This window comes from Amblyraja radiata, chromosome X (genome assembly GCF_010909765.2).
Source record: "Amblyraja radiata isolate CabotCenter1 chromosome X, sAmbRad1.1.pri, whole genome shotgun sequence".
In the NCBI taxonomy this organism is placed as follows: Eukaryota; Metazoa; Chordata; class Chondrichthyes; order Rajiformes; family Rajidae; genus Amblyraja; species Amblyraja radiata.
Window position 1 is genome coordinate 4,440,639 of NC_045999.1, and position 26,092 is coordinate 4,466,730.

At 46.2% G+C, this 26,092-nt stretch overlaps 1 protein-coding gene across 2 annotated transcripts in view; it reads left to right on the plus strand.

The window, feature by feature from the left end:
• The window catches only part of LOC116968234 (sorbitol dehydrogenase-like), a 34,615-nt gene extending 23,600 nt beyond the window's left edge, over window positions 1-11,015 (plus strand). For both annotated transcript variants that reach the window (XM_033014916.1, XM_033014917.1), the window contains exons 8-11: window positions 2,818-2,993; window positions 4,805-4,926; window positions 9,705-9,873; window positions 10,885-11,015. In XM_033014916.1, the coding sequence (XP_032870807.1) occupies window positions 2,818-2,993; window positions 4,805-4,926; window positions 9,705-9,870 (464 nt within the window). In that variant the 3' untranslated portion in view covers window positions 9,871-9,873; window positions 10,885-11,015. The remainder of the gene's footprint in view (window positions 1-2,817; window positions 2,994-4,804; window positions 4,927-9,704; window positions 9,874-10,884) is intronic.
• The last annotated feature ends 15,077 nt before the right edge of the window (window positions 11,016-26,092 follow it).

Sequence of the window (26,092 nt, forward strand, 5' to 3'; positions counted from 1 at the left end):
CATGGATAGATATGTCCCTGTACATAAACTCGTAAATAGGCCTATAGCCCTTTATTGTTTGCTACACGTTCTTGCAGATGTCTTTCTTTCTTTCTTTATTTATTTCGCTGGTAATAATATGTCGACTTGTAATTTTCCATAACTCAAATCTAGAATTGGAACCCTCGACTTTTTCCTCTGTTTACGAGTCAATATTTCATTCACTGAAAAGGTGAAAATTAGCAGCAAAGTGTGTTTAAAAATGATCAATTTACTGATGCAAGGAAGTGGTGAGATACCCACAGACTCCAAATTGAATAGGAGATCAGCCACCAATTAATTCCCCTTTACTCACACCCACGTTAAACTCCAAGGTCCCACTTGGTCTAGTAAACTATAAAATACACGGATTATCTTCCTGCATCACAATGCATCATGATACTGAGGGACCAAGGTCACCACCAGGTCAGGTATGAATTCATTCTGGGGTGCACAAAAATGCTGGAGAAACTCAGCGGGTGCAGCAGCATCTATGGAGCGAAGGAAATAGGCGACGTTTCGGGCCGAAACCCTTCTTCAGACTGATGGGGGGTGGGGGGGAGAAGGAAGGAAAAAGGGAGGAGGAGGAGCCCGAGGGCGGTGGGATGGGAGGAGACAGCTCGAGGGTTAAGGAAGGGGAGGAGACAGCAAGGGCTAGCAAAATTGGGAGAATTCAACGTTCATACCATCCGGACGCAAGTTAGAGAGGAGGTTGTGAAACTGTCTCCGGAGGTTAGAGAGGAGGTTGTGAAACTGAAGTCATTCTAACTTGCAGAGTGGCCCTGAGTATCTCAGGCCCCTTTTTGATACAACACAAACATGGGCTCTTCGGCCCATCAAGTCCATGCTAACCCCCCACTATTGTAGATTTGGCTCACTTACATTAATACCATTTGCCTGCATTGGGGCCATACCATTCTGTTTATCTAATGCCCCTGTCCCACTTAGGAAACCTGAACAGAAACCTCTGGAGACTTTGCGCCCCACCCAAGGTTTCCGTGCGGTTCCCGGAGGTTGCAGGTGGTTGCAGGTGGTTGCAGGTAGTGGAAGTAGATAGGGAGACTGACAAAAACCTCCGGTCATAGGGGCGCAGGGTCTCCAGAGGTTTCCATTCAGGTTTCCTAAGTGGGACGGGCATAAGTGCCTATCTAAATGTCTCTTAAACATTGTAATTCCACCAGATTCCACCATCTCCAATGGCAGTGTGTCACAGATATCAACCACTCTGTAAATAACTTTCCCCTTAGATTCCCTTTAAATCTCCGTCCATCCACCTTAAACCTTTTCCTCCTTGTTTATGATACCCACAGCACTGGATAAAGATTTTGACTCATCTCTGCTTCTCAGATTTGTATCTGCTGCTACTGTCTGGTCACCTCTCAGCCTCCTTTGCTCCCTGAAAAATTAGCACAGCCTGTCTAATGTTCCCCCGTTACTGAATTCCTCCAATCCAGGCAACATCTGGTGACTCTGCTCTGCACTCTTGTCAGCACAATCATACGCCTTAACCTTGTGAGCACGGATGTTGTCAAAAGCCTTGCTATGATTCATGTAGACATCGAATACCATCATCCATCTTCAGTGCATTTGCTACCGCTGATGGAAGATTCACAACATGAATGCACGTCATGAAGGTGTGAATGCACACTGCAAACCGGCCCTATTAAAGATACAAAATGCCCCAACGTTGCATTGTAACTTTCCACTGTATGAGTGTTTTGCTTTTTAAAGTTTTTCTTTTTTTTTTAACTAACTTTTAAATCTTCATAGGATTAAACAAAAGCAAAGGCTATGAACATGTCCTTTGATCCGTAAATTTATTTGCTTATGGTTTACCGAAATTCTAATTTGTTCCTTAAATATGTATTGTATTTAAGCAGTCATTATTTGAAAGTTAACATGAAAAAGACAGGGGCGGGAGATTGCAACCTTCACGTGGTCCACCCTGTTTCGACGAATGCAATCAACCTGGCGTGCACAAACAGAAGATCAAACAGAACATGTTGTCTTACAACTTTAGGCTGTGCACGCCATATGCAAGAAGAAGACTAATAGACAAAGAAATATGAGAAAGTTCTGCGAGCTAGGCATTGAGAATTAGGAAATGAACTAAGTTAGGCTCTTTGTTCATGATATTTTAATCAAAGTGATATTTCCCTTCCTAATTTCAACAGCAGGGGCAGGCACAATAATTTGGTAGGTATCAATGATAGGCTTGTACCATTGGGAGGAGTCAGGTAGAGAGCCTTTTCCTTGTTCATTAGTATAGAAGTTGGCTAACTAATAATTACTGGGGAGGAAATACTATGCTGTAAATTAAAACCCAAGGCCAAAATATCAATAAACCAACCGAGCCTGTTATTTTCCCAACCACAAACAATGAAGATTCCCAGTTAGTTTTGTTTTGTTTGGTTTAGAGATGCAGCGCGGAAACAGGCCCCTTGGCCTACCGAGTCTGCACTGACCAGCGATCCCCGCACACTAACACTATCCTATACACACACCAGGGGTGATTTACACTTATACACGACTTACACGTAGCCAATTAACCTACAAACCTGTACATCTTTGAAGTGTGGGAGGATCTTGAAGAAAACCCACGCGGTCATGGGGAGAACGTGCAAACTCCATACAGACAGCACCCGTAGTCGGGATCGAACCTGCGTCTCCGGCGCTGCAAGCGCTGTAAGGCAGCAACTCCACCGCTGCCCCACCGTGCCACGCCTCTAAGTAAATTTGATCTGTAAATACTCCAAAAGTTGTCCTTTTTGGAATGATAAAATAAATGTTGTCTTAAAGATTTGTCAAGCGACCGGCTGAAAATGGCAAAGGAGATGGGGGCTGATTATACGCTGAAAGTTGAAAAAGAGACTGCAGTAGAAATGGCCCAGAAAGTGAAGGTTGCCCTTGGCTCCATGCCGGATATAACCATCGAGTGCACTGGGGCCGAGATCTGTATGCAAGCTGGCATCTATGTAAGTACCATAACAAGATATCTGCATTGTACTTCCTGCCAGTTATCCTTGCTTGTGTTTATAATTGTGCCTGATACAGTAATTATTTTATTGCACTGTACACAAAAGAGGAATTTCGCTGGACCCAAGGGCATGTGACAGTCTGAAGAAGGGTCTCGACCCGAAACGTCGCCTATTTCTCCTCTCCATAGATGCTGCCTGACCCGCTAAGTTCCTCCAGCATTTTTTGTCAACCTTTGATTTTTCCAGCATCTGTAGTTCTTTCTTAAACATAAAGAACCATTGAACCATTTCTGGGCACAAAGGACACATCTAATCACAAGAGCATGAGACATAGGAGCAGAATGAGGCCATTTGGCCCTTTGCATCTCCTTCACCATTCAAACCTTTGCAACGTTGTTATACAAAACACATTTAAGAAATGAGGGTAGACAAAAATGCTGGAGAAACTCAGCGGGTGAGGCAGCATCTATGGAGCGGTGGCACAGTGGTAGAGTTGCTGCCTTACAGCAAAATGCAGCGCCAGAGACCCGGGTTCGATCCCGACTACGGGTGCTGTGGAGTTTGTACGTTCTCCCCATGACCTGCGTGGGTTTTCTCCGAGATCTTCGGTCTCCTCCCACACTCCAAAGACGTACAGGTTTGTAGGTTAATTGGCTTGATAAAAATGTTAAATTGTCCAAGTTGGCGATATGCAGAGTACTGCCTTGCCGACTACAAAATTCAGAAGGTTCAGAAGGAATAGGCGCCGTTTCGGGTCGAGACCCTTCTTCAGACTGATGTGCATGTGGGGGGGGGGGGGGGAGGGGGGGGGAGGCGGGAAGAAGAAAGGAAGAGGCGGAGACAGTGGGCTGTGGGAGAATCATCAATAAAATAGCATTACTGCTAACAAAGCACTGTCACGTGCAGGAAAAATGTTCCCAATGTTGGGCGAGTCTAGAACCAGGGGCCACACAGTCTTAGAATAAAGGGGAGGTCATGTAAGACTGAGGTGAGAAGAAACTTTTTCATCCAGAGAGTTGTGAATTTATGGAATTCCCTGCCACAGAGGGCAGTGGAGGCCAAGTCACTGGATGGATTTAAGAGAGAGTTAGATAGAACTCTAGGGGCTAGTGGAGTCAAGGGATGTGGGGGGAAGGCAGGCACGGGTTATTGATAGGGGATGATCAGCCATGATCACAATGAATGGCGGTGCTGGCTCAAAGGGCCGAATGGCCTCCTCCTGCACATATTTTCTATGTTTCTATGTTAAGGTCTACATAGGCATGACCTTGGAGGTCTGCTACATGTTATGTCCTCCAACAATCCCGTGAGCTACCATGTGTCACTTTGAAATACTTCAGGTACTCACTGGGATTTAGGATGAGAGGGAATCTTGTAGAAAGATAAAAATTTTAAGGGGTTAGACAGGCTAGAAGCAGGAAAAATGTTCCCCATGTTAGGGGAGTCCAGAACCAGGGGTTCGAGGTTCAAGAATAAGGGGTAGGCCATTTAGGACTGAGATGAGGAAAGACTTTTTCACCCAGAGAGTTGTAAATCTGTGGAATTCTCTGCCACAGAAGGCAGTGGGGGGCAATTCACTGGATGGTTTCAAGAGAGAGTTAGATTTAGCTCTTAGGGCTAAAGGAATCAAGGGATATGGGGAAAAGGCAGGAAAGGGATACTGATTTTGGACGATCATCCATGATCATATTGAATGGCAGTGCAAGTTTGAAGGGCCGAATGGCCTACTCCTGCACCTATTTTCTATGTTTCTAATACCCAAGGAAATCAGCATTAATAATCCATATTATTTACACATTGTTTCCTAGGCTACGCGCTCAGGAGGAGTTTTGGCTCTGGTTGGTCTGGGTCACGAGTTTGCAAACATTCCAATACTTCATGCACTCCTTCGAGAAGTGGATATTCGAGGAGTTTTTAAATATTGTAACACGTAAGTATTGCCTTTTTCTTAAAAATTGTCTCCGGAGACAAGGAGATAGAGGAATGCAGAACACAAACAGGCCCTTCGGCCCACCAAGTCTGTGCCTTTTTCTTGCCTGTTTATCATTTGAAATCACAGAGCTCCAGAGCATAGAAGTAGGCCCTTTGGCCCATCGAGTTATTACTGATCAATGATCCCATCAACATTATCCTTACGCCCCTGTCCCACTTAGGAAACCTGAACGGAAACCTCTGGAGACTTTGCGCCCCACCCAAGTTTCCGTGCGGTGCCCGGAGGTTTTTGTCAGTCTCCCTACCTGCTTCCACTACCTGCAACCTCCGGCAACCACCTGCAACCTCCGGGAACCGCGCGGAGACCTTGGGTGGGGCGCAAAGTCTCCAGAGGTTTCCGTTCAGGTTTCCTAAGTGGGACGGGGGCATTACACACTTCCCATTTAATTATTTCACATATGTTTTTGGTCTTCATTAAAACAGCCAGAATCCAAGCATAAACAATATCTCAATATCACTGTGTCGGAAGGAACTGCAGATGCTGGTTTAAACCGAAGATAGACACAAAATGCTAGAGTAACTCAGCGGGACAGGCAGCATCTCCGGAGACAAGGAGATAGAGGAATGCAGAACACAAACAGGCCCTTCGGCCCACCAAGTCTGTGCTGATAATCAACCATCCATTTTGCACTTGACTGCACTGGTGTGCTATCACCGCACCTGGCACCTGTCCTCACCTGCACAGGACCAGCACATAGAGGGAGAAAGGTGATGAAAAGGCAGCCTTTCACCTTGGTCAAAAGCACAGTAGCGATTACACCATTATTTTATTCGGAGGTGAAAATATTTATTAATTGTGTTGCTCTTCAGGTCAATAGGTGCAGGAGTAGGCCATTCGGCCCTTCGAGCCAGCACCGCCATTCAATGTGATCATGGCTGATCATCCCCAATCAGTACCCCGTTCCTGCCTTCTCCCCATATCCCCTGACTCCCCTATCTAGCTCTCTCTTGAAAGCATCCAGAGAACCTGCCTCCACCGCCCTCTGAGGCAGAGAATTCCACAGACACACAACTCTCTGTGAGAAAAAGTGTTTCCTCGTCTCCATTCTAAATGGCTTACTCCTTATTCTTAAACTGTGTGGCCCCTGGATGTGGACTCCCCCAACATCGGGAGCATGTTTCCTGCCTCTAGTGTGTCCAAACCCAAACCCTTAACAATCTTATAGAACATCTCAAAGCACCTCACAAGTTATTAAAGAATCAATTAACTTTAAATGAAAATGCTGGCAGTCTGAAGCCAAAACAGAACACGCTGGAAGCACACAGCAGTTGGGCAGCACCAGTGGAAAGGGAAGCAGAGGTAACGTTTCCGGTCGAAGTCCTGAAGCATCTCAAAACCTTTAGCTCTTTCCATGGCTGCTTCCCGACCTGCTGAGTGTTACCACCAGTTTCTGCAATTAATTATGGGTCTTAACAGGAAATATTATCTTATTGGAAAAGAATCAGCTAATCTATGAAGTAATCGAAGATGAAAAAGATGGCCAGCATCGGAGTTCAGTTTAGTTTATTATATTGGAATATTATTATTATATATTAGAATATAAACTTTTAGCGGTAATTCCCTCTTCCACAGAATAGTGTTATAGAATAGTGGATACCAGCCTGAGAGGGCAGATGAGTCATTTGATGATTAGAAAAGTGCTACCTCCAATAGTGCAGCTCACTCTAATAATGGCAATATGAGGATCATGTATTTTGTACACAGTCCACAAGGGGGCAGCACGGTGACACAACATTAGAGTTGCTGCCTTACAACGCCAGCGACACGAGTTCGATCCTGACCTCGGGTGCTGACTGTACGGAGTTTAGTTTTAGTTTAGTTACCGCGCAAAAACAGGCCCTTTCGGCCCACCGGGTCCACGCCAACCAGCGATCCCCGCTCATTCACACTCCTATACGCACTAGGGACAATTTTTTTTAACACATTTACCAAGCCAGTTAACCTACATATCTGCACGTCTTTGGAGTGTTGGAGGAAAGCGAAGATCTCGGAGAAAACCCACGCGGTCACGGGGAGAGCGTGCAAACTCCGTACAGACAGCACCTGTAGTCGGGATCGAACCTGGGTCTTTGGCGCTGTGAGGCAGGAATCGGTAGGCGGCGCGACTCTCGTCAGCAGCGGCCTCTGCAGTCCGTCTGCGTTTTTATTATTTTATGTCTATGTTTTAATGTAGTTTTTGTTATTTTTGTTGGGGTATGTGTGTGGGGGTGGGGGTGGTGTGGGGGGGAGGGGGTAACTTTTAAATCTCTCCCTGCACGGGAGACCCGACCTTTTCTTTGTCGGGTCTCCGTTGTCGTTGGGGCTGCAACGAGGAGCGGCCTCCAACAGGAAGACCGGGGGCTCTGGTGCCGACTACTCACCTCACCGTCGCGGAGCTGGCCGAGTCCGGAGCGGGTGGAGCGGTGGTGGAGCGCTGCTGCCACCCCGACCCCCGGAGATTCGGTGGCTGCAACTGCGGGTCTGGCGACCGGCGGCACCGGGAGCCCGCGGGTCCCTGGAGGGAGACCGCTTTTCGGGGTTTCCGCAACGGCGACTTCTCCCGCCCGAGTTGCGGGGTTGAAGAGCACCTGGAGCGGGGCCTTACATCATCGCCCCGCGCGGCTTGGAATGGCCGCGGGAGTTTGCGAGCACACGCCGGGGGCTCTAACACCAAGACCCGGTGTGCGACCTTGCATCACCCGGCGTGGCGTTAATGGCCACGGGACAATTCGCCATCGCCCGCCGGGGGCTTTGACTTTGACTCTGACATGGGGGGGGAGAGTGCAGTGGAGAGAGAAGTTTTTTTGGCCTTCCATCACAGCAATGTGATGGATGTTTATGTAAAATATGTTGTGTCTTGGGTCTATTTGTTTGTAATGTATGGCTGCAGAAACGGCATTTCGTTTGGACCTCAAGGGGTCCAAATGACAATAAATTGAATTGAATTGAATTGAATTGAACTCTACCACTGTGCCGCCGTGCTGTCCTGCATTGAATCATCAGTCCAGGATTGTACAAGGGCCCTCCTACCAATTATACCATAACATCTGCAGCACCTTTCTCATTAGCTGATAAAAATGTAATCCGAAATCAGATCCCTCGCTGCACGCTCCATGTTGTAACCTGTAGGTCTATTATCAAATGTTTACAATCCAAACCTTAGATAGGCTTAATTTGTGGTCGAAAGGGAAAGGACTGCATCATGTGGTCTCTGATCTCAACCTTGACTCTGTTGCTAACATTCGCTCTCTCTGCACTGGCCTCTAGAGGGCACCAAGAGATTCAAGATTCAAGGGACATTTATTGTCACATGCACAAACCTACAGTGAAATTTGGGGTCACCAAATTTGGAGCCATACGAATAAAAAAAAGAGCACCAAACACGATAGTCTTTAACATAAACGCCCCCACACAGCGGAATCAAAGTTTCCCACTGTGAGGGAAGGCACCAAAGTTCAGACATCCTCCCCTTTGATGTTCTTTGATGTTCTTGATGTGCAAAGATAATAATAATAATGGATGGGATTTATATAGCGCCTTTCTAATACTCAAGGCGCTTTACATCGCATTATTCATTCACTCCTCAGTCACACTCGGTGGTGGTAAGCTACTTCTGTAGCCACAGCTGCCCTGGGGCAGACTGACGGAAGCGTGGCTGCCAATCTGCGCCTACGGCCCCTCCGACCACCACCAATCACTCACACACATTCACACACATTCACACACAGGCAAAGGTGGGTGAAGTGTCTTGCCCAAGGACACAACGACAGTATGCACTCCAAGCGGGATTCGAACCGGCTACCTTCCGGTTGCCAGCCGAACACTTAGCCCATTGTGCCATCTGTCGTCCCAAGATGCCTTATGACTGGTGTGTAACATGCTTCAATTTTGGCCTTTTCAACTACCAAGAATAAAAATGCCTTTTACAGACGACTTTATTCGTTTAAATTGTTTTTGGTCTTCCATATTCCTCTAATCATTTTTTTTTTAATGCACCTATTTTTGCATTTTAAAGGTGCATTTAAAATATGAGCTAAGACAACATTCGGGATGCTGCAATCCACATCCTCTGTCTTAAAAAAAAATGCCATCAAGTACCTGAACGCTCACTGAACTTCCCTGGTCCACATTAATCTCACTCTCAATATCAGGTTCAAGAAGTGTAATGCCCCTGTCACACTTAGGAAACCTGAACGGAAACCTCTGGGTGGGGCACAAAGTCTCCAGAGGTTTCCGTTCAGGTTTCCTAAGTGGGACAGGGGCATAATAGTACCTTGAAAAATGACTTATTACTAACTATCTTTGCTCTTCAATCATGGACATGGGGTACAAGCGCTGTCTGATTAGAGCTAAGGGCATTACCTGAGCCCCCACACACCCACAATATGGACTGTTTATACTGCTTAACTCTGGGAGGAGGTACTGCAGCATGAAGAGCGGGACAACCAGGTTCTGCAACAGCTTCATCCCCCAGGCCATAAGATTACTGAACAATCAACAAAACCGAGGCTAGAACTTTTTAAATATCGACACTTTTTAAAAACTTTTTATATATATTTATTTTACAGAACCATGCACATGAGGCGTTTTTATGGACGCACCTAGCACTTTTACTTTTACTATTTACCTGATTGGAGAGTCAAATGCAACGAAATTTCGTTCAAGGTGCACTGTGTCTAGGTGTATATCTGAATGACAATAAAGTTTTCATTCATTCATTCATTCATTCTTCTTAGGTGGCCTGTGGCAATTGACATGTTGGCTGCAAAGATGATTGACGTGAAGCCTCTGGTCACACATCGCTTTGCTCTGAAAGATGCTCTCAAGGCCTTTGAAACAACAAAGAAGGGACTGGGCATCAAAGTGATGCTGAAGTGTGATCCAAGCCACTTGGGTCAATAGAAGGTACTTCCATGACGTTGAGTATTATTTTCATGTTTGCTCTGGGGCTCATTGAATCTATCATAGAAACATAGAAAATAGTTGCAAGAGTAGGTCATTCGGCCCTTCGAGCCTGCACCGCCATTCGATATGATGATGGCTGATCATCCAACTCAGTATCCTGTACCTGCCTTCTCTCCATACCCCCTGATCCCTGTAGCCACAAGGGCCACATCTAACTCCCTCTTAAATATAGCCAATGAACTGTGGCCTCAACTACATTCTGTGGCAGAGAATTCCAGAGATTCACCACTCTCTGTGTGAAAAATGTTTTTCTCATCTCGGTCCTAAAAGACTTCCCCCTTATCCTTAAACTGTGACCCCTTGTTCTGGACTTCCCCAACATCGGGGACAATCTTCGCAGGAGATTGTTTCCAATGGGAACAATGGTTTCCGATGGTTCCCACTTAGCAGGAGTGCACTATCTTGCTCCGCTATAGGATCTTTGGTTACTACTCTAGACTCATTCCTTGCCTGTGCCCTGCACATTTTATTTACTTTTGTTATGCAACGCGACCCATTGCCTCATCACGGACTCTCTATTTAATTCCTCTGAGGACCATTATTTTTCTTGCGTGTATTGGATGAAGATTCAGATTCAGATTCAATTTTAATTGTCATTGTCAGTGTACAGTACAGAGACAACGAAATGCATTTAGCATCTCCCTGGAAGAGCGACATAGCAAATGATTTAAATAAATAATAATAAGTGATAATAAGTGTCCGGGGGGTGGGGGGGTGATTGGCAGTCACCGAGGTACGTTGTTGAGTAGAGTGACAGCCGCCGGGAAGAAGCTGTTCCTGGACCTGCTGGTTCGGCAACGGAGAGACCTGTAGCGCCTCCCGGATGGTAGGAGGGTAAACAGTCCATGGTTGGGGTGAGAGCAGTCCTTGGCGATGCTGAGCGCCCTCCGCAGATGAAGGGTCACAAACCCGATACGCTTGCTTACCCGGCCCTTTTCCTTTTCTCCACAGGTGTTGCCCGAGCTCTTTATGTCTCCCAGCACGGCCCTATGTATCTCCAGCTGTGATCTGGCGAGTGGAATTCAATTACATTTCCCAGACACTCGAATAGTGTGCAAAAATAAAAGTGATCTTTACAAACAGCCGTGGAAATGTACATTTAATCCGACATCTTCAATGTCCGTCAGCTATGTTTCAACATCACATCAGCCTCAAACCTGTAAAATAAATAGCCTAAAATGCAGTTAAAGAACTAAATGATTTCAAATTAATCCCATTGCAATAATATGCTCCAGGCACCAGATAATTACAATGGATAATTTGTATGTTACTATAGTGACACGTAATTCTGTAACTGAGTTGCTAAAATGCCAGCTATCGAGCTTATTCTGCCGTGTGTCCTCAAACAATTATGACGTGTTGCACCATTGTTAGCTACAGGTTTATGCTAGTGATCCTTTCGCCCGTTCTAAGTGAATCTGTGAGAAATTTACTTCACACTCAAAGCAGGTCCGAGTTATATTTTTGATGATGAAACAGCTTGATTGTGTGTCATTATGCAGCAGACAATGGCACAGTGACAATAGGGGAGGTTTAGAGGGAGATGGGTCAAAGCTGGACTGGCTTGGATGGGCATCTTGCTTAGCATGGATGAGGTGGGCCAAAGTGCCCTTTGCCATGCTATATATCCATCTCCATGGCACTCTATATGTGGGCTAATTGAATTGCAGAGCTGCTCACAGCCTGATAAGTGAGTCATAGAAATATAGAACCATAGAAAATAGGTGCAGGAGTAGGCCATTCGGCCCTTCAAGCCTGCACCGCCATTCAATATGATCATGGCTGATCATCCAACTCAGTATCCTGTACCTGCCTTCTCTCCATACCCCCTGATCCCTTTAGTCACAAGGGCCACATCTAACTCCCTCTTAAATATAGCCAATGAACTGTGGCCTCAACTACTTTCTGTGGCAGAGAATTCCAAAGACTCACCACTCTCTGTGTGAAAAAACATTTTCTCATCTCGATCCTAAAATACTTCCCCCTTATCCTTAAACTGTGACCCCTTGTTCTGGACTTCATTGAATGAGTCATTGAATGAAAGTATCCAGATGACATCAGAAAGTGTGTAGGAAGGAACTGAAGATGTCGGTTTATACTAAAGATAGACACAAAATGCTGGAGGAACTCAGTGGGTCAAGCAGTATCAATGGAGAAAAGGAATAGGTGGCGTTTTGGGTCGAAACCCTTCTTCAGTTCTGACCTGAAACGTCACCTATTCCTTTTCTCCAGAGATGCTGCCTTACCCGCTGAGTTACTCCACCACTTTGTGACATTGGAAACTGCAAGCATTAAAAGTCAATAGTTGTTAATGTGACACTGAAAGATTAAATTGCAGTCACTTCATACTTTATTTTTTACAAGTGTGTAGTGTGTGCTGCATATTGATGATATTTGACACTACAGTAAACCTTTGATAATCTGGCATGCCAAGAATTTTGGTGGGAGATTGGACTGCCTGACCTGCTGAGTTACTCCAGCATTTTATGTCTATCTTCATAAACCAGCATCTGCAGTTCCTTCCTACACATGTAGACACCGGAAACTGAACACAGAACAGTTCTGAACCTTGAAGCACAGGTTTCCCTAGACCTTGGTCCTGTTACATAGAAACATAGAAACATAGAAAATAGGTGCAGGAGTAGGCCATTCGGCCCTTCGAGCCTGCACCGCCATTCGATATGATCATGGCTGATCATCCAACTCAGTATCCTGTACCTGCCTTCTCTCCATACCCCCTGATCCCTTTAGCCACAAGGGCCACATCTAACTTAAATATAGCCAATGAACTGGCCTCAACTACCTTCTGTGGCAGAGAATTCCAGAGATTCACCACTGTGTGAAAAATGTTTTTCTCATCTCGGTCCTAAAAGATTTCCCCCTTATCCTTAAACTGTGACCCTTTGTTCTGGACTTCTCCAACATCGGGAACAATCTTCCTGCATCTAGCCTGTCCAACCCCTTAAGAATTTTGTAAGTTTCTATAAGTTCCCCCCTGAATCTTCTAAATTCTAGCGAGTACAAGCCGAGTCTATCCAGTCTTTCTTCATATGAAAGTCCTGCCATCCCAGGAATCAGTCTGGTGAACCTTCTCTGTACTCCCTCTATGGCAACAATGTCTTTCCTCAGATTACCTTTTCCCATTCTCTTTAAGTCATTGGATTGTTGTGGGACATGGTTACACTGTGCATTTCACATCTACGGTGGGCCCCATAGCAGAAGCGGGGGGCTGGAAACTGGAAGTATCCTGAACTAATTCTGCTACCACCATCATCTATTGCGACAAGTGATGGCTTCCACTGATTGCCGCCGGAAGCTTGCGTCCTTTTCAGGACGGACGATGGCACTGAGGCCAACATTTGTGAAATGGACACAAAAAGAAGAAGACAACTTTGGTTACATGGTGTGACCAAGCTTATTGTCCATAATTAGTGGGCAAGCAGATTCAGTACCATCTTTCTGAAGGGAATTGGGAAAGTACTTGTTGGGAGAAAAATTCCAAGGCTATGGGGCAAGAGCAGGCTCTGAGACATCGGACAGCTCTTTCAAAAACGCATTGTGGACTAAAATGTTTCATCAATGGTGAGATATTATGATAAGGTGTCCAGACTTGGAAATTCCCCGGGAAGGCCTGGGGGAAGACAGTTTCGCAACCACAAAAGAGGCTTATATGTTGAAATGGAATGAGGATGCATAAGAGGACAAAAATATTTCATAATCATACTTTATTAGCCAAGTATGTTTTGCAACACACGAAGAATTTGATTTGCCGTAGTCATACCAATAAAAAGCAACAAGACACACAAAATACATTTTAATATAAACATCCACCACAGTGACTCCTCCACATTCCTCACTGTGATGGAAGGAGACAAAAAGGTCGATTTCTTCCCTTCTTTGTTCCCCCGCAGTCGGGGGCCTCGAGCCTTCTGTTGACGGGACGATCTTGGCTCCCGTAGCCGGTGACGTTCGGGCTCTCCGCATCAGGGGCGATCAAGCTCCTGCATCGGGGGGGGGGGGATGTCAACTCCCCCGCTTCGGGTCGGAGCTGGTCGAGCCTTCTGCGTCGTTGGAGCTTCCCGTCCACCCGAGACTGCGAGTTCCTCGATGTTGAAATCCGCAGGCCATGGTTGGAGTGTCGATCCCAGGCAAGGGATCGGCTCCGATGGTAAGTCCACGCCCCCGCGGTGGGGCTCAAAGTCAGTGCGGAGCAAGGCCTCCCCCTCCATGATGTTAGGCCGCAGAGCGACCGGAGATACGATCCGGAAAACAATCGCATCTCCGGCAAGGTAAGAGATTGAAAAAATGTTTCCCCCGACCCCCCCCCCACCCCCACCCCCCACATAAAACAAACCACAGAACATTAACACTTCTTCTTGCGTATGGCGTGCACAGCCTAAAGTTGTAGGACAACTTGTTCTATTTGATCTTACTTGATTGCGCACGGCATTCGCCGAAACAGGGCGGACCACGTGAAGGTTGCAATCTCCCACCCCAACATTAACACAAACTTTTAAAACACACTAAAATTAACAACAAAAAAAGACGAAAAGACAGACAGACTGTTGGCGAGGCTGCCATCGTGCGGCGCCCCCTGGTGGTATATTTGGAACTTTTATAAAGCGAATGATTACCAGTGTACAATTTGGAAGCAGATACAACAATGGCATTTAAGAGACTTTCTGATAAGCGCATGGATTATGCACAGATTAGATGGATATGCATTATGTGCGGGTTGGTAAGGGTTTGGCACAGACGTTGGTGTGGAGTGAAGGCCCACTTCCTGTCCTATAATGTTCTGTGCCTGGAAAAAATTGAACAATTAGTCAAGAAATGGAATGGGGCAACAAATTATCCTCATCATGTTCATGGTTTAGTTTTGGTTAGAGATACAGCCTGGAAACAGGCCCTTCGGCCCACCCAGTCCGTGCCGACCAGCATTCACCTATACACTAGTTCTATCCTGCGCACGAGGATAGAATTTTTAGAAAGTCCAATTAACCCACAAACTTGGCCATCTTTGCAATGTGGGAGGAGAAAACTTCACAGGGAAAACGTGCAAACTCCGTACAGACAGCACCCGTTGTCAGGATCGAACCCGGGTCTCTGGCGCTACAAGGTAGCAACTCTACCGCTGTGCCACCGTGCCCCCCAATGATGGCTCTTCTGGGTTTCCGCCTATTTCCTTCGCTCCATAGATGCTGCTGCACCCGCTGAGTTTCTCCAGCAATTTTGACTACCTTCGATTTTCCAGCATGCCGTTCCTTGTTTCTTCTCCTGGAGGGACTCAGTGGGTCAGGTAGCATCTGTGAAGAGGTGTTTCCTGAGCCTGCATGATGCATCAGGCCACCCTGTGATTCTCATGCAGTAGATATCTCACTTCTGTTTCCCTGGTGATTCAAAACAGTTGTAGGCATAACTCTCCTGGCACCAAATGCGTCTCCCTGTCTCAATCTTAACTCAGCATGTCTACAGGCACAGCCTTTTCGTCTTGGCTAATGTTTCCTTTGGCATAGGGTGTACTGAGCTGGATTATGCAAGTGAGAGAGAAAAGGTGAAATTTTTGTTTCGGGATTCTATCCATGTAATCGTTTCGGATTTAGTCACTAATCCAGGAAACCGGAACAGGTTAATTCACAAAGTCTTCCTCGTTCCTGTGTTCCTCCTGCCTTGAAGTTAGATCTTGGAAACTGATCTGCCATATACTGCAGATCTCCTTATGGCAGCAGCGTGGTTTAACCTACAAACCTGCACGTCTTTGGTGGTGGTGGATGTTTGTGTTACAGTTTTATTGTGTGTTCTTTATTATTGTACTGCTGCTGACAACCCAAATTTCCACCAACCCTGGTTGTGTGGCAATAAATTATATCTATCTATCTATCTATCTTTGGGATGTGGGAGGAAACCAGAGCACCCGGAGAAAACCCACGCGGTCACTGGGAAAATGTGCAAACTCCGCAGAATTAGGCAATTAAGTCTACTCCGCCATTCAATCATGACTGATCTATCTCTCCCTCCTAACCCCATTCTCCTGCCTTCTCCCCATAACCTCCGACACCTGCACAAATCATTGACGGCACTGGGCCTGTACTCGCTGGAGTTTAGAAGGATGAGGAGGGACCTCATTGAAACTTACTGAATAGCGAAAGGCCTGGATAGAGAGGATGTTTCCACTAGTGAGAGAGTCTCGGACCAGAGGTCATAGCCTCAAAATTAAAGTCAAGTCAAGTCAAGTCACTTTTATTTATCTAGCACATTTAAAAAACAACTCTCGTTGGCCAAAGTTGCTTTACATTGGTGGAGGTACTAACGTTATACAACATTGGTTCATGGATTAAATACTACATACTACATACTCCATCACTACATACAAATGGCCCTCGCTCAGAGGACGTCAAGAAAGGCTTGGGAGTAGAGATGAGTTTTAAGTCTCGACTTAAAGGAGTCGATGGAGGGGGCAGTTCTGATGGGGGAAAAGGAACTTTCCTTTAGGAATGAGATGAGGAGGAACCTCTTTAGTCAGAGGGCGGTGAATCTGTGGAATTATTTGCCACAGATGGCTGTGGAGGCCAAGTCAATGGATCTCCTATTGATACCCTATTGTGAGATTCAAAAATCACAAATGCTCTTGAGACAAATTCAGACAAAGAAGTGTTTTTATTAATTTCATATTCTGCAGAATAGGTGCCTCTTTTCTGATGTCCCCTAGAGGCACACCGAGGATCGGGATGTCTTCTATCTTTATACATTTCTTTTCATTATTATCACATTCTCATCTCTCCCCATTGAGCTTCTTCCAATCATAACATAAAGCCCAGATTCCCACGAGAACGTCGTGGAACGCCCACCCAACGTCAAAGACACCTCCCCTATCATGCATCGCATGTGCATTTAAATTAGGCATCTTGTCATAGTGGGTGTGTGTACATATTCATGGAATCTCATCAAGCATGCGTAGTTGAGCGTGACTTCGTGTCCCTCTCCCCTTTGTTCTAATCTCTCTGCTATGCCCTGCTGAAGTCTTTCTGTTGCTACTTTTTACTTGAATTTCTCTCTGTTCTTTATATCGTTACTTTCTATTCTACTAGCAGTCTGGCTTCTGCTGACACCTCATTTCTTTCTACGTTTTATTTCTATCCCTAGTCTAAATCAACCATGTCTGTTAACTCTTTCCTCACACTATCAATCTAAACTTTACTGTACCCTAACATGAACCGTTAAATTGTCCTGACAGCCAAACAAAATCTACCAGTAATAAACACATTGGTTTGGTTTTTTTTAATTTATTTATTAGAAGTACAATACAGTGGTAGCTTTTTTCAGGTGCCAAATATATGTTAGCATGTTACATTCTGTGTACAGCTTCATTTTTTATTTTCATTTTTTGAAAATGAGAGAGAGAAAGAGTGACTAGGCAATAGAGAGTAGAAAAAACATGTGATGTGTAGTGTATGAGAAAAAAAAATGAAAAGAGAGAGCGAGTGAGAGAGAGAAGTAAAAAAGAAGAAAGGGTGAGAGAAAGAGTAGAAAATAGGAGATATGAGATAAGTATTTATATTCTTGACCATCTTTCACCCAGACCTGAAACAGTTGGGTTTTACGACTTTGTTGCACCAGCTCATTGGTAATGGCCAATTGTTTTTTATAGTGCCGCTGTGAATCTTTCTCCTGTCAAATGCTGAGATTTGTATTCAAGAAAAATTATTAGCGATATATTTGATTTGGTGTCATGATATGCCCTCTTAATAGATGCCTGGGGTGTGTTCAGTATTTAGTCACATCAACATTGCCATTATGACATTCAGCTCATTTCACCCTACAAGTGCAGACAAGGTCCAGAGAAGTGAGTTTGGAGCTCTGGGGCACACATATTGCCAAAGACACCGACCGGTGTTACTGAGCTCAGCTTCGGCTGCGAGTTATTTCGGATCAATGATGTCACAATGCCAGCATGCCGTCATAAAGCAAATGATATTTCAGCTGTGATAAAAGTCGGCAATTGCCTCCGTACACAGTGCGTAAGTTTGCGGCTCGGGCAACAATCTAAAAGCACAAAAGGAAACAGTGAACTCATAGACCACAAATGGACAAAAAACCAATGTCTGTGCATGCTTAATATCAACATCAGAATAAAGTCATGACATATACAAAAAAAACCCAGACAATGTCAGGTTGAGCATGGCTTAAAAGAACAAGATTACTAAAGGTATTAACGCTTGGGTAGTTTACACGCCAGCGGTATGAACATTGACCTCCAATTTTCAGGTAGTCCCTGCTTTCTCCCTCTTTCCCCTCCCCTTCCCAGCTCTCCCACTGTCTTTCCGCCCCCCCCCCCACATTAGTCTGAAGAAGAGTCTCGACCCGAAACGTCACCTATTCCTTCGCTCCATAGATGCTGCCTCACCCGCTGAGTTTCTCCAGCACTTTTGTCAACCTTCGATTTTTCCAGCATCTGCAGTTCTTTCTTCGAGATTATTAAAGGCTATAAATAGCGAATTACGAGCAGGAATAGAAACATAGAAACATAGAAAATAGGTGCAGGAGTAGGCCATTCGGCCCTTCGAGCCTGCACCGCCATTCAATATGATCATGGCTGATCATCCAACTCAGTATCCCGTACCTGCCTTCTCTCCATACCCCCTGATCCCCTTAGCCACAAGGGCCACATCTAACTCCCTCTTAAATATAGCCAACGAACTGGCCTCAACTACCTTCTGTGGCAGAGAATTCCACAGATTCACCGCTCTCTGTGTGAAAAATGTTTTCCTCATCTCGGTCCTAAAAGATTTCCCCCTTATCCTTAAACTGTGACCCCTTGTTCTGGACTTCCCCAACATCGGAAACAATCTTTCTGCATCTAGCCTGTCCAACCCCTTAAGAATTTTGTAAGTTTCTATAAGAATGGGCTACCCAAGCCTGGCAAACCAGTTTCACCATTTAAGAAGATCATAGCTGACAATGGAGGAAGTGTTTTGAGTTTTGCTTTGGATAATGTAAGTACTATGTGACATTAATGGTTTGTTATTGTCACATGTACGGAGTATATAGTGAAAAACTTTGTTTTAGATTAGTTTGGAGGTACGGCACAGAATCAGGCCCTTTGGCCCATCAAGTCTGCACCAACCTGCAATCTCCGTTACACCAGCACACACTATACACTAAAGACAATTTACAATCTTTGGGGTGTGAAACCGGAGCGCCCGGGGTAAACCTACGTGGTCAGGTTTTTCACGTAGGTGAGATTCTGCTCCTAGAACTTGTGAACCTAAGAGCATCCGTGACACAGCGACAAAGCATTGGAGGAACTCAGCATCTGTAAACCACCAGGTAGACAAAAGTGCTGGAGAAACTCAGCGGGTGCAGCAGCGAAGGAGATAGGTAACGCTTCAGGCTGGAACCCTTCTTCAGACAAAACAAGGTTTGGGAGAGGGTGGATTCCAGGAAGTCAGTGTTTTTACTGCGGCAGAGAATTCCACAGAATCGCAACTCTCTGGGTGAAAAAGGTTTTTCCTCATCTCAGTCCTAAATGGCCTGTCTACTCCTTATTCTTAAACTGTGACTTAAGAAGGAACTGTGCAGATGCTGGAAAATCGAAGGTAGACAAAAGTGCTGGAGCAGCAGCATCTATGGAGCGAAGGAAATAGGCAACGTTTCGGGACGAAACCCAAAGGAAATAGGCAACGTTTCGGGTCGAAACCCGAAGGGTTTCGGGACGAAACGTTGCCTATTTCCTTCGCTCCATAGATGCTGCTGCACCCGCTGAGTTTCTCCAGCACTTTTGTCTACCTTCGATTTTCCAGCATCTGCAGTTCCTTCTTAAACATGTATAAACCACCATCTGCCCTTCCTTGTTTCTTCTCCTGGAGGGACTCAGTGGGTCAGGCAGCATCTGTGGAGAGACGTTTCTTGAGCCTGCATGATGCATCAGGCCACCCTGTGAATCTCATGCAGTAGATATCTCACTTCTGTTTCAAAACAGTTGTAGGCATAACTCTCCTGGCACCAACTGCGGCTCCCTGTCTCAATCTTAACTCCGGCATGTTTTCAGGCACACCCTTTTCGTCTTGGCTAAAGTTCCCTTTGAGAGAGAAAAAGGTGAAATATTTGTTTTGGGATTCTATCCGCGTATTCGTTTCGGATTTAGTCACCGGTAATCCAGGAAACCGGAACAGGTTAATTCACAAAGTCTTCCTCGTTCCTGTGTTCCTCCTGCTAAGAACTGCCCTGAAGTTAGTCTTGGAAACTGATCTGCCAAATCTCAGGATTTGATTGACTGGATAGATACAGTATGGAAACAGGCCCTTCAGCCCATCAAGTCCACACCCATTCCATGTTATCCCACATTTGCATCTACTCCCTGCACAATAGGGACAATTTACAGACACCACGTAACCTACAAAAAAAACACACACCTTTGGGATGTGGGGGAAAGCCGACCCGGTTACCTGGAGAACGGACAAACTCCACACAGACAGCACCCGAGGTGAGGATCGAACCTGGAACTCCGGCGCAGTGAGACTGCATCCCTACCAGCTGTGCCACAATTCTGCCTGGTACAGGGAAAGAGGTTTAGGACCGAGATAAGAAAGCATTTCTAAGATGGTGATGGTGATTGTGTGGAAGTTGCTGCCAGGCAGGATGGTTGGGGCCAAGGCACCAAAAAATAGATCAATACATTTCACGATGCAATAAAAATCATGGGTGGATATGTGGGAATATGGTCAGCCAAAGTTGCGTTAAATAGCGGTGCAGGCTCGATGGGCCGAATGGCCCATGGCTTCAGTCTAAAGAAGGGTCCCAACCCAAATCGTCACCTATCCATGTTCTCCAGAGATGTTGCCTGAAACGCTGAGTTACTCCAGCATTTTTTTTAATAAACCAGCATCTGCAGTTCCTTGCTTCCACGCATCACCTTCCATCCTGACATTGGCTACCTCGTCTCCACTCACTCGGTCCTGATGCAGGATCTGAACGTCGCCTATCTCTCTGTCTCCACAGATGCTGCCTGACCCGCTGAGCTCCTCCAGCATTTTTTTGGCTGCAGATCCCAGTATCAGCAGTCGGTAGTGTCTTGACTTTGCCCCACATATCTGGCCTGTTTCTGCCTCAACTACTAACTCAGATGTTCTGGACACTGTCATTGGTCTTGGTGTGAACTGGCCTCATGTAAATTGGCTGCTGAATTGTTTTATACTTTCCATATAAATATATTGACTTGCTCTAGATGTCAGCTGCTCTACATCGGTGAGACCAAGCGCAGGCTTGGCGATCGCTTCGCCCAACACCTCCTCTCAGTTCGCAATAACCAACCTGATCTCCCAGTGGCCCAGCACTTCAACTCCCCCTCCCATTCCCAATCCGACCTTTCTGTCCAGGGCCTCCTCCGTGGCCAGAGTGAGTCCCACCGCAAATTGGAGGAGCAGCACCTCATATTTCGCTTGGGCAGTTTACACCCCAGCGGTATGAACATTGACTTCTCCAATTTCAGGTAGTCCTTGCTTTCTCCCTCCTTCCCAGCTCTCCAACAGCCTACTGTCTCCGCCTCTTCCTTTCTTCTTCCCGCCCCACCCCCCCCCCCCTCCGACATCAGTCTGAAGAAGGGTCTCGACCCGAAACGTCACCTATTCCTTCGCTCCATAGGTGCTGCCTCACCCACTGAGTTTCTCCAGCATTTTTGTCTACCTTTGACTTGAACTTAAGTCATTGGAGACCTCTGGAATATCTTTAATCAGACTTTATCTTGCACTAAATGCTGTGCCCTTTACGTGGACACTTAATTAGAAACATAGAAAATAGGTGTAGGAGGAGGCCATTCGGCCCTTCGAGCCAGCACCGCCATTCAGTATGATCATGGCTGATCGTCCCCTATCAATAACCCGTGCCTGCCTTCTCCCCATATCCCTTGATTCCACTAGCCCCTAGAGCTCTATCTAACTCTCTCTTAAATCCATCCAGTGACTTGGCCTCCACTGCCCTCTGGGGCAGGGAATTCCATAAATTCACAACTCTGGGAGAAAAAGTTTTTTCTCACCTCAGTTTTAAATGGCCTCCCCTTTATTCTAATTGTATTCATCTTTTTTTTATACTTTCTTTTCTTTCTTTCATTCTTGTCTTTGGCTGGATGGCACGGATAACAAAAGCTTTGTGAAAAATTATAAATTAAACTAATCCAAACTGCTGGGGGGGGGGGTGAGATTTGAACATCTGGAGACCAGTAACCCAGACCTCCAGCCATTACAATATCATAAAGCATTTTCTAAAATGCAAAGTGGACAAAAGTGCTGGAGAAACTCAGCGGGTGAGGCAGCATCTATGGAGCGAAGGAATGGGCGACGTTTTGGGTCGAGACCCTTCTTCAGACTTCTTCTAAAATGCAGTTATTTACTGTACAATCAGCTAAAACCCATGCTAGGCTGGGACTGCAACCATACTATAAATGGAGTGGTGTATTGAAAGTGGGTTCACTGTGTCCCTGAGGCCAGCACACAAAGGACAATGGCTTCAGATTCTTAGGGCAGAGACAGAAAAGAAACATAGAAACATAGCAAATAGGTGCAGGAGTAGGCCATTCGGCCCTTCGAGCCTGCACCGCCATTCAATATGATCATGTCTGATCATCCAACTCAGTATCCTGTACCTGCCTTCTCTCCATACCCCCTGATTCCTTTAGCCACAAGGGCCACATCTAACTCCCTCTTAAATATAGCCAATGAACTGGCCTCAACTACCTTCTGTGGCAGAGTTCCAGAGATTCACCACTCTCTGTGTGAAAAATTTTTACGCATCTCAGTCCTAAAGGATTTCCCCTTTATCCTTAAACTGTGACCCCTTGTCCTGGACTTCCCCAACATCGGGAGCAATCTTCCAGCATCTAGCCTGTCCACCCCCTTAAGAATTTTGTACGTTTCTATAAGATCCCCCCTCAATCTTCTAAATTCTAGCGTGTACAAGCCAAGTCTATCCAGTCTTTCTTTATATGAAAGTCCTGACATCCCAGGAATCAGTCTGGTGAACCTTCGCTGTACTCCCTCTATGGCAAGAATGTCTTTCCTCAGATTTGGAGACCAAAACTGTACGCAATACTCCAGGTGTGGTCTCACCAATACCCTGTACAACTGCAGTAGAACAAGCAAAAGAGTGACACAAGAAACTGCAGATGCTGGAAGCTTGAGAAAAGCGCAGAGTGCTGGAGGAACTCAGCTGGTCAGGCAACATCTGTGAAGGGAATGGACTGCAGAATCTGACCCTTCTGTCCATCTCCCTCCGTGGACGCTTGCCTGGCCCGCTGAGTTCCTCCAGAGAATGCTGGTGGGAGCCATCCATCCAACCATACCTCGTCCTTAGACAACCCAATTCCAATGGGTTGCCCAATGGGTGGGGAAACAATTTTATTTGGCCAGCCAGTGCCAACTCAATTGGTTTCTCTGGATGGAGGATGGGGGGAGGCTGGGTGGTGAGTAGGGATGGGGGGCAAGGGGGAGGGGCTAATTGGTCAAGCCCCCTGCTAAAGGGGGTGCATATTCACCAATCATAGCCCAGCAGGGTTGGACATCCCCCCTAACAGACGTCACTATGGGGACCAATGACGCCCCCCGACGTCTCAAAGGTTGCCATGGGTGTTGTCTATGAGCTGAATACACTAAACCCCCTTGCTGGGGTTAACAACTCAGGTTATACGGTTGCTCTGGTGCAGGAAGGGCGGGCGTCTCATCAGCTGGAGGGAAAAGGGCAGAACACGTCCGAGAGAGGGGAAACTAGTGGTTCAATTAGAGCTAATACAACTGCAACGGAGCTTGCAGCCCAAAATCCGGAACAGAAGTCCAAAGTAAAGAGGAAACTAACTTCAAACCAACCATGTCGCAGGAGAACCTAGCGTTAGTGTTGAACTGTGGAGAGTTGAAACTGGTAACACGCCACTTGCTATTTACTCTTTTACAGCTTGTACTCTTGTATGAAGTCATAAGGTCGAAATCGACACACTTATCGGGGGTAGGGGGGGGTTCCACATCTCACAGGGTCAGGGTCCCTGGTCGTTGTGTCCTGTGGAGGAACTCAGCAGGCCAGGTGGGAAATGGACAAGAAGGGTCGGTCGGGGATCCTCCTTCAGACTCTTCAGTCCATTCCCTTCCCAGATGCTGGTTCGATCCTGAGCTCGGTCGCTGTGTCTGTGTGGAGTGTGTGGACCTTCTCTCTCCCACACCCCACACAGGGGTCTTGTAGCTTAATTGACCTCTGCGAATAGCACCCCCCCCCCCCTCCTCCTCCTAGTGAACGCGCAAGTGGGATAGTATAGATCTGAGTGGAGGGAAAGAGTGGTCGGTTTGGACGAAGAAAACAAAACGTTGCCTATTTCCTTCGCTCCATAGATGTTGCTGCATCTGCTGAGTTTCTCCAGCATTTTTGTGTGTACCTGTCGGCATGGACTAGGTGGGCCGAAGGGTCTTTGGCTCTAAACTAACGTGCATTAAGGAGTAATGTACAACTCTGGTACAAGTTCTGGGTCTGAGTGGTGGTGGAATTGTGGGTTCGAGTTGTGCCTAGGCTAATGTTCGTCCCAGCTTTGCTATCAGTCCGCTACAAGCTAGCTTTTGAATGCAAGGTACGTGGCTGGCTAGCCCGTGAAAACCCCGTTGACGGGGGCAAGGTAATCTTCCCCCTATTGTTGTCAATGCGTGACAGGACCGTGTATGTCACGGCTCAGTGACACCATCCCATCTGCGCCGCTGTTCAACGCCCTTGTTCAACAAAGACAAGCCCTTAGAAAAGTAGACAGATCAGAGCCTATTAATTCTTACCATCTGGTCAGATTAGATCAAAGATAAGAGAGAGTTAGAGCTCTAGGGGCTAGTGGAATCAAGGGGTATGGGGAGAAGGCAGGCACCAGTTGGGGATGATCAGCCATGATCACAATGAATGGCAGTGCTGGCTCGAAGAAGGATTGAGAGGGCATCTCATTGAAACATATAAGACTGTTCAGGGCTTGGACACGCTAGAGGCAGGAAACATGTTCCCGATGTTGGGGGAGTCCAGAACCAGGGGCCACACACAGTTTAAGAATAAGGAGTAAGCCATTTAGAACGGAGACGAGGAAACACTGTTTCTCACAGAGAGTTGTGAGTCTGTGGAATTCTCTGCCTCAGAGGGCGGTGGAGGCAGGTTCTCTGGATACTTTCAAGAGAGAGCTAGATAGGACTCTTAAAAAAATAGCGGGGATATGGGGAGAAGGAAGGAACGGGGTACTGATTGGGGATGATCAGCCATGATCACATTGAATGGCATTGCTGGCTCGAAGGGCCAAATGGCCTACTCCTGCACCTATTGTTTATTGTTTATTATCTATTGAAGGGCCGAATGGCCTCCTCCTGCACCTATTTTCTATGTTTCTAAAAACCAAAGGTTTTCTTGGTCATAAGGGCAGGAGACGAATTTGGTACAAGGAGAAATCTCCCAGCTTTTCATTTTCTGCTGGAATGTGCACCTTAAAGTAATCTAAAATACTTGTACCTACAGTACTACCTTGACAGTGTGATCTTCTTATGTACATATTCTTCATTCAATTGGTTTTTCCATCCATCAAGCTAACGTCTCTTGCTTCGCATCCTATGTATCCTCCAGTATTCTTCCCCCCTAAGAATAAGTAGATGATACTCCATCCATCACACGAAGCAAGATCATGGAAGCCAATGCTTGAAAGAATGAAGGTGGACACAAAATGCTGGAGTAACTCAGCGGGACAGGCAGCATCTCTGGAGAGAAGGAATGGGTGACGTTTCGGGTGGAGACCCTTCTTCAGAATGAGACGCAGAGTCTTATTGTCACATAAATGCTGGTGAAGTGGCTACAAGGAAAGCAGTGATGTTGAACAAGAAGACATGAAGTGAAGGAGGGTATTGTAGGCATCGGGAGCATTCAACTCCCGATTATTCCCGATGTTGGGGAAGTCCAGAACTAGGGGTCACAGTTTAAGGATAAGAGGGGAAGTCTTTTAGGACCGAGATGAGAAAATCATTTTTTACACAGAGAGTGGTGAATCTGTGGAATTCTCTGCCACAGAAGGTAGTTGAGGCCACAGTTCATTGGCTATATTTAAGAGGGAGTTAGATGTGGCCCTTGTGGCTAAAGGGATCAGGGGGTCTGGAGAGAAAGGCAGGGATGGGAT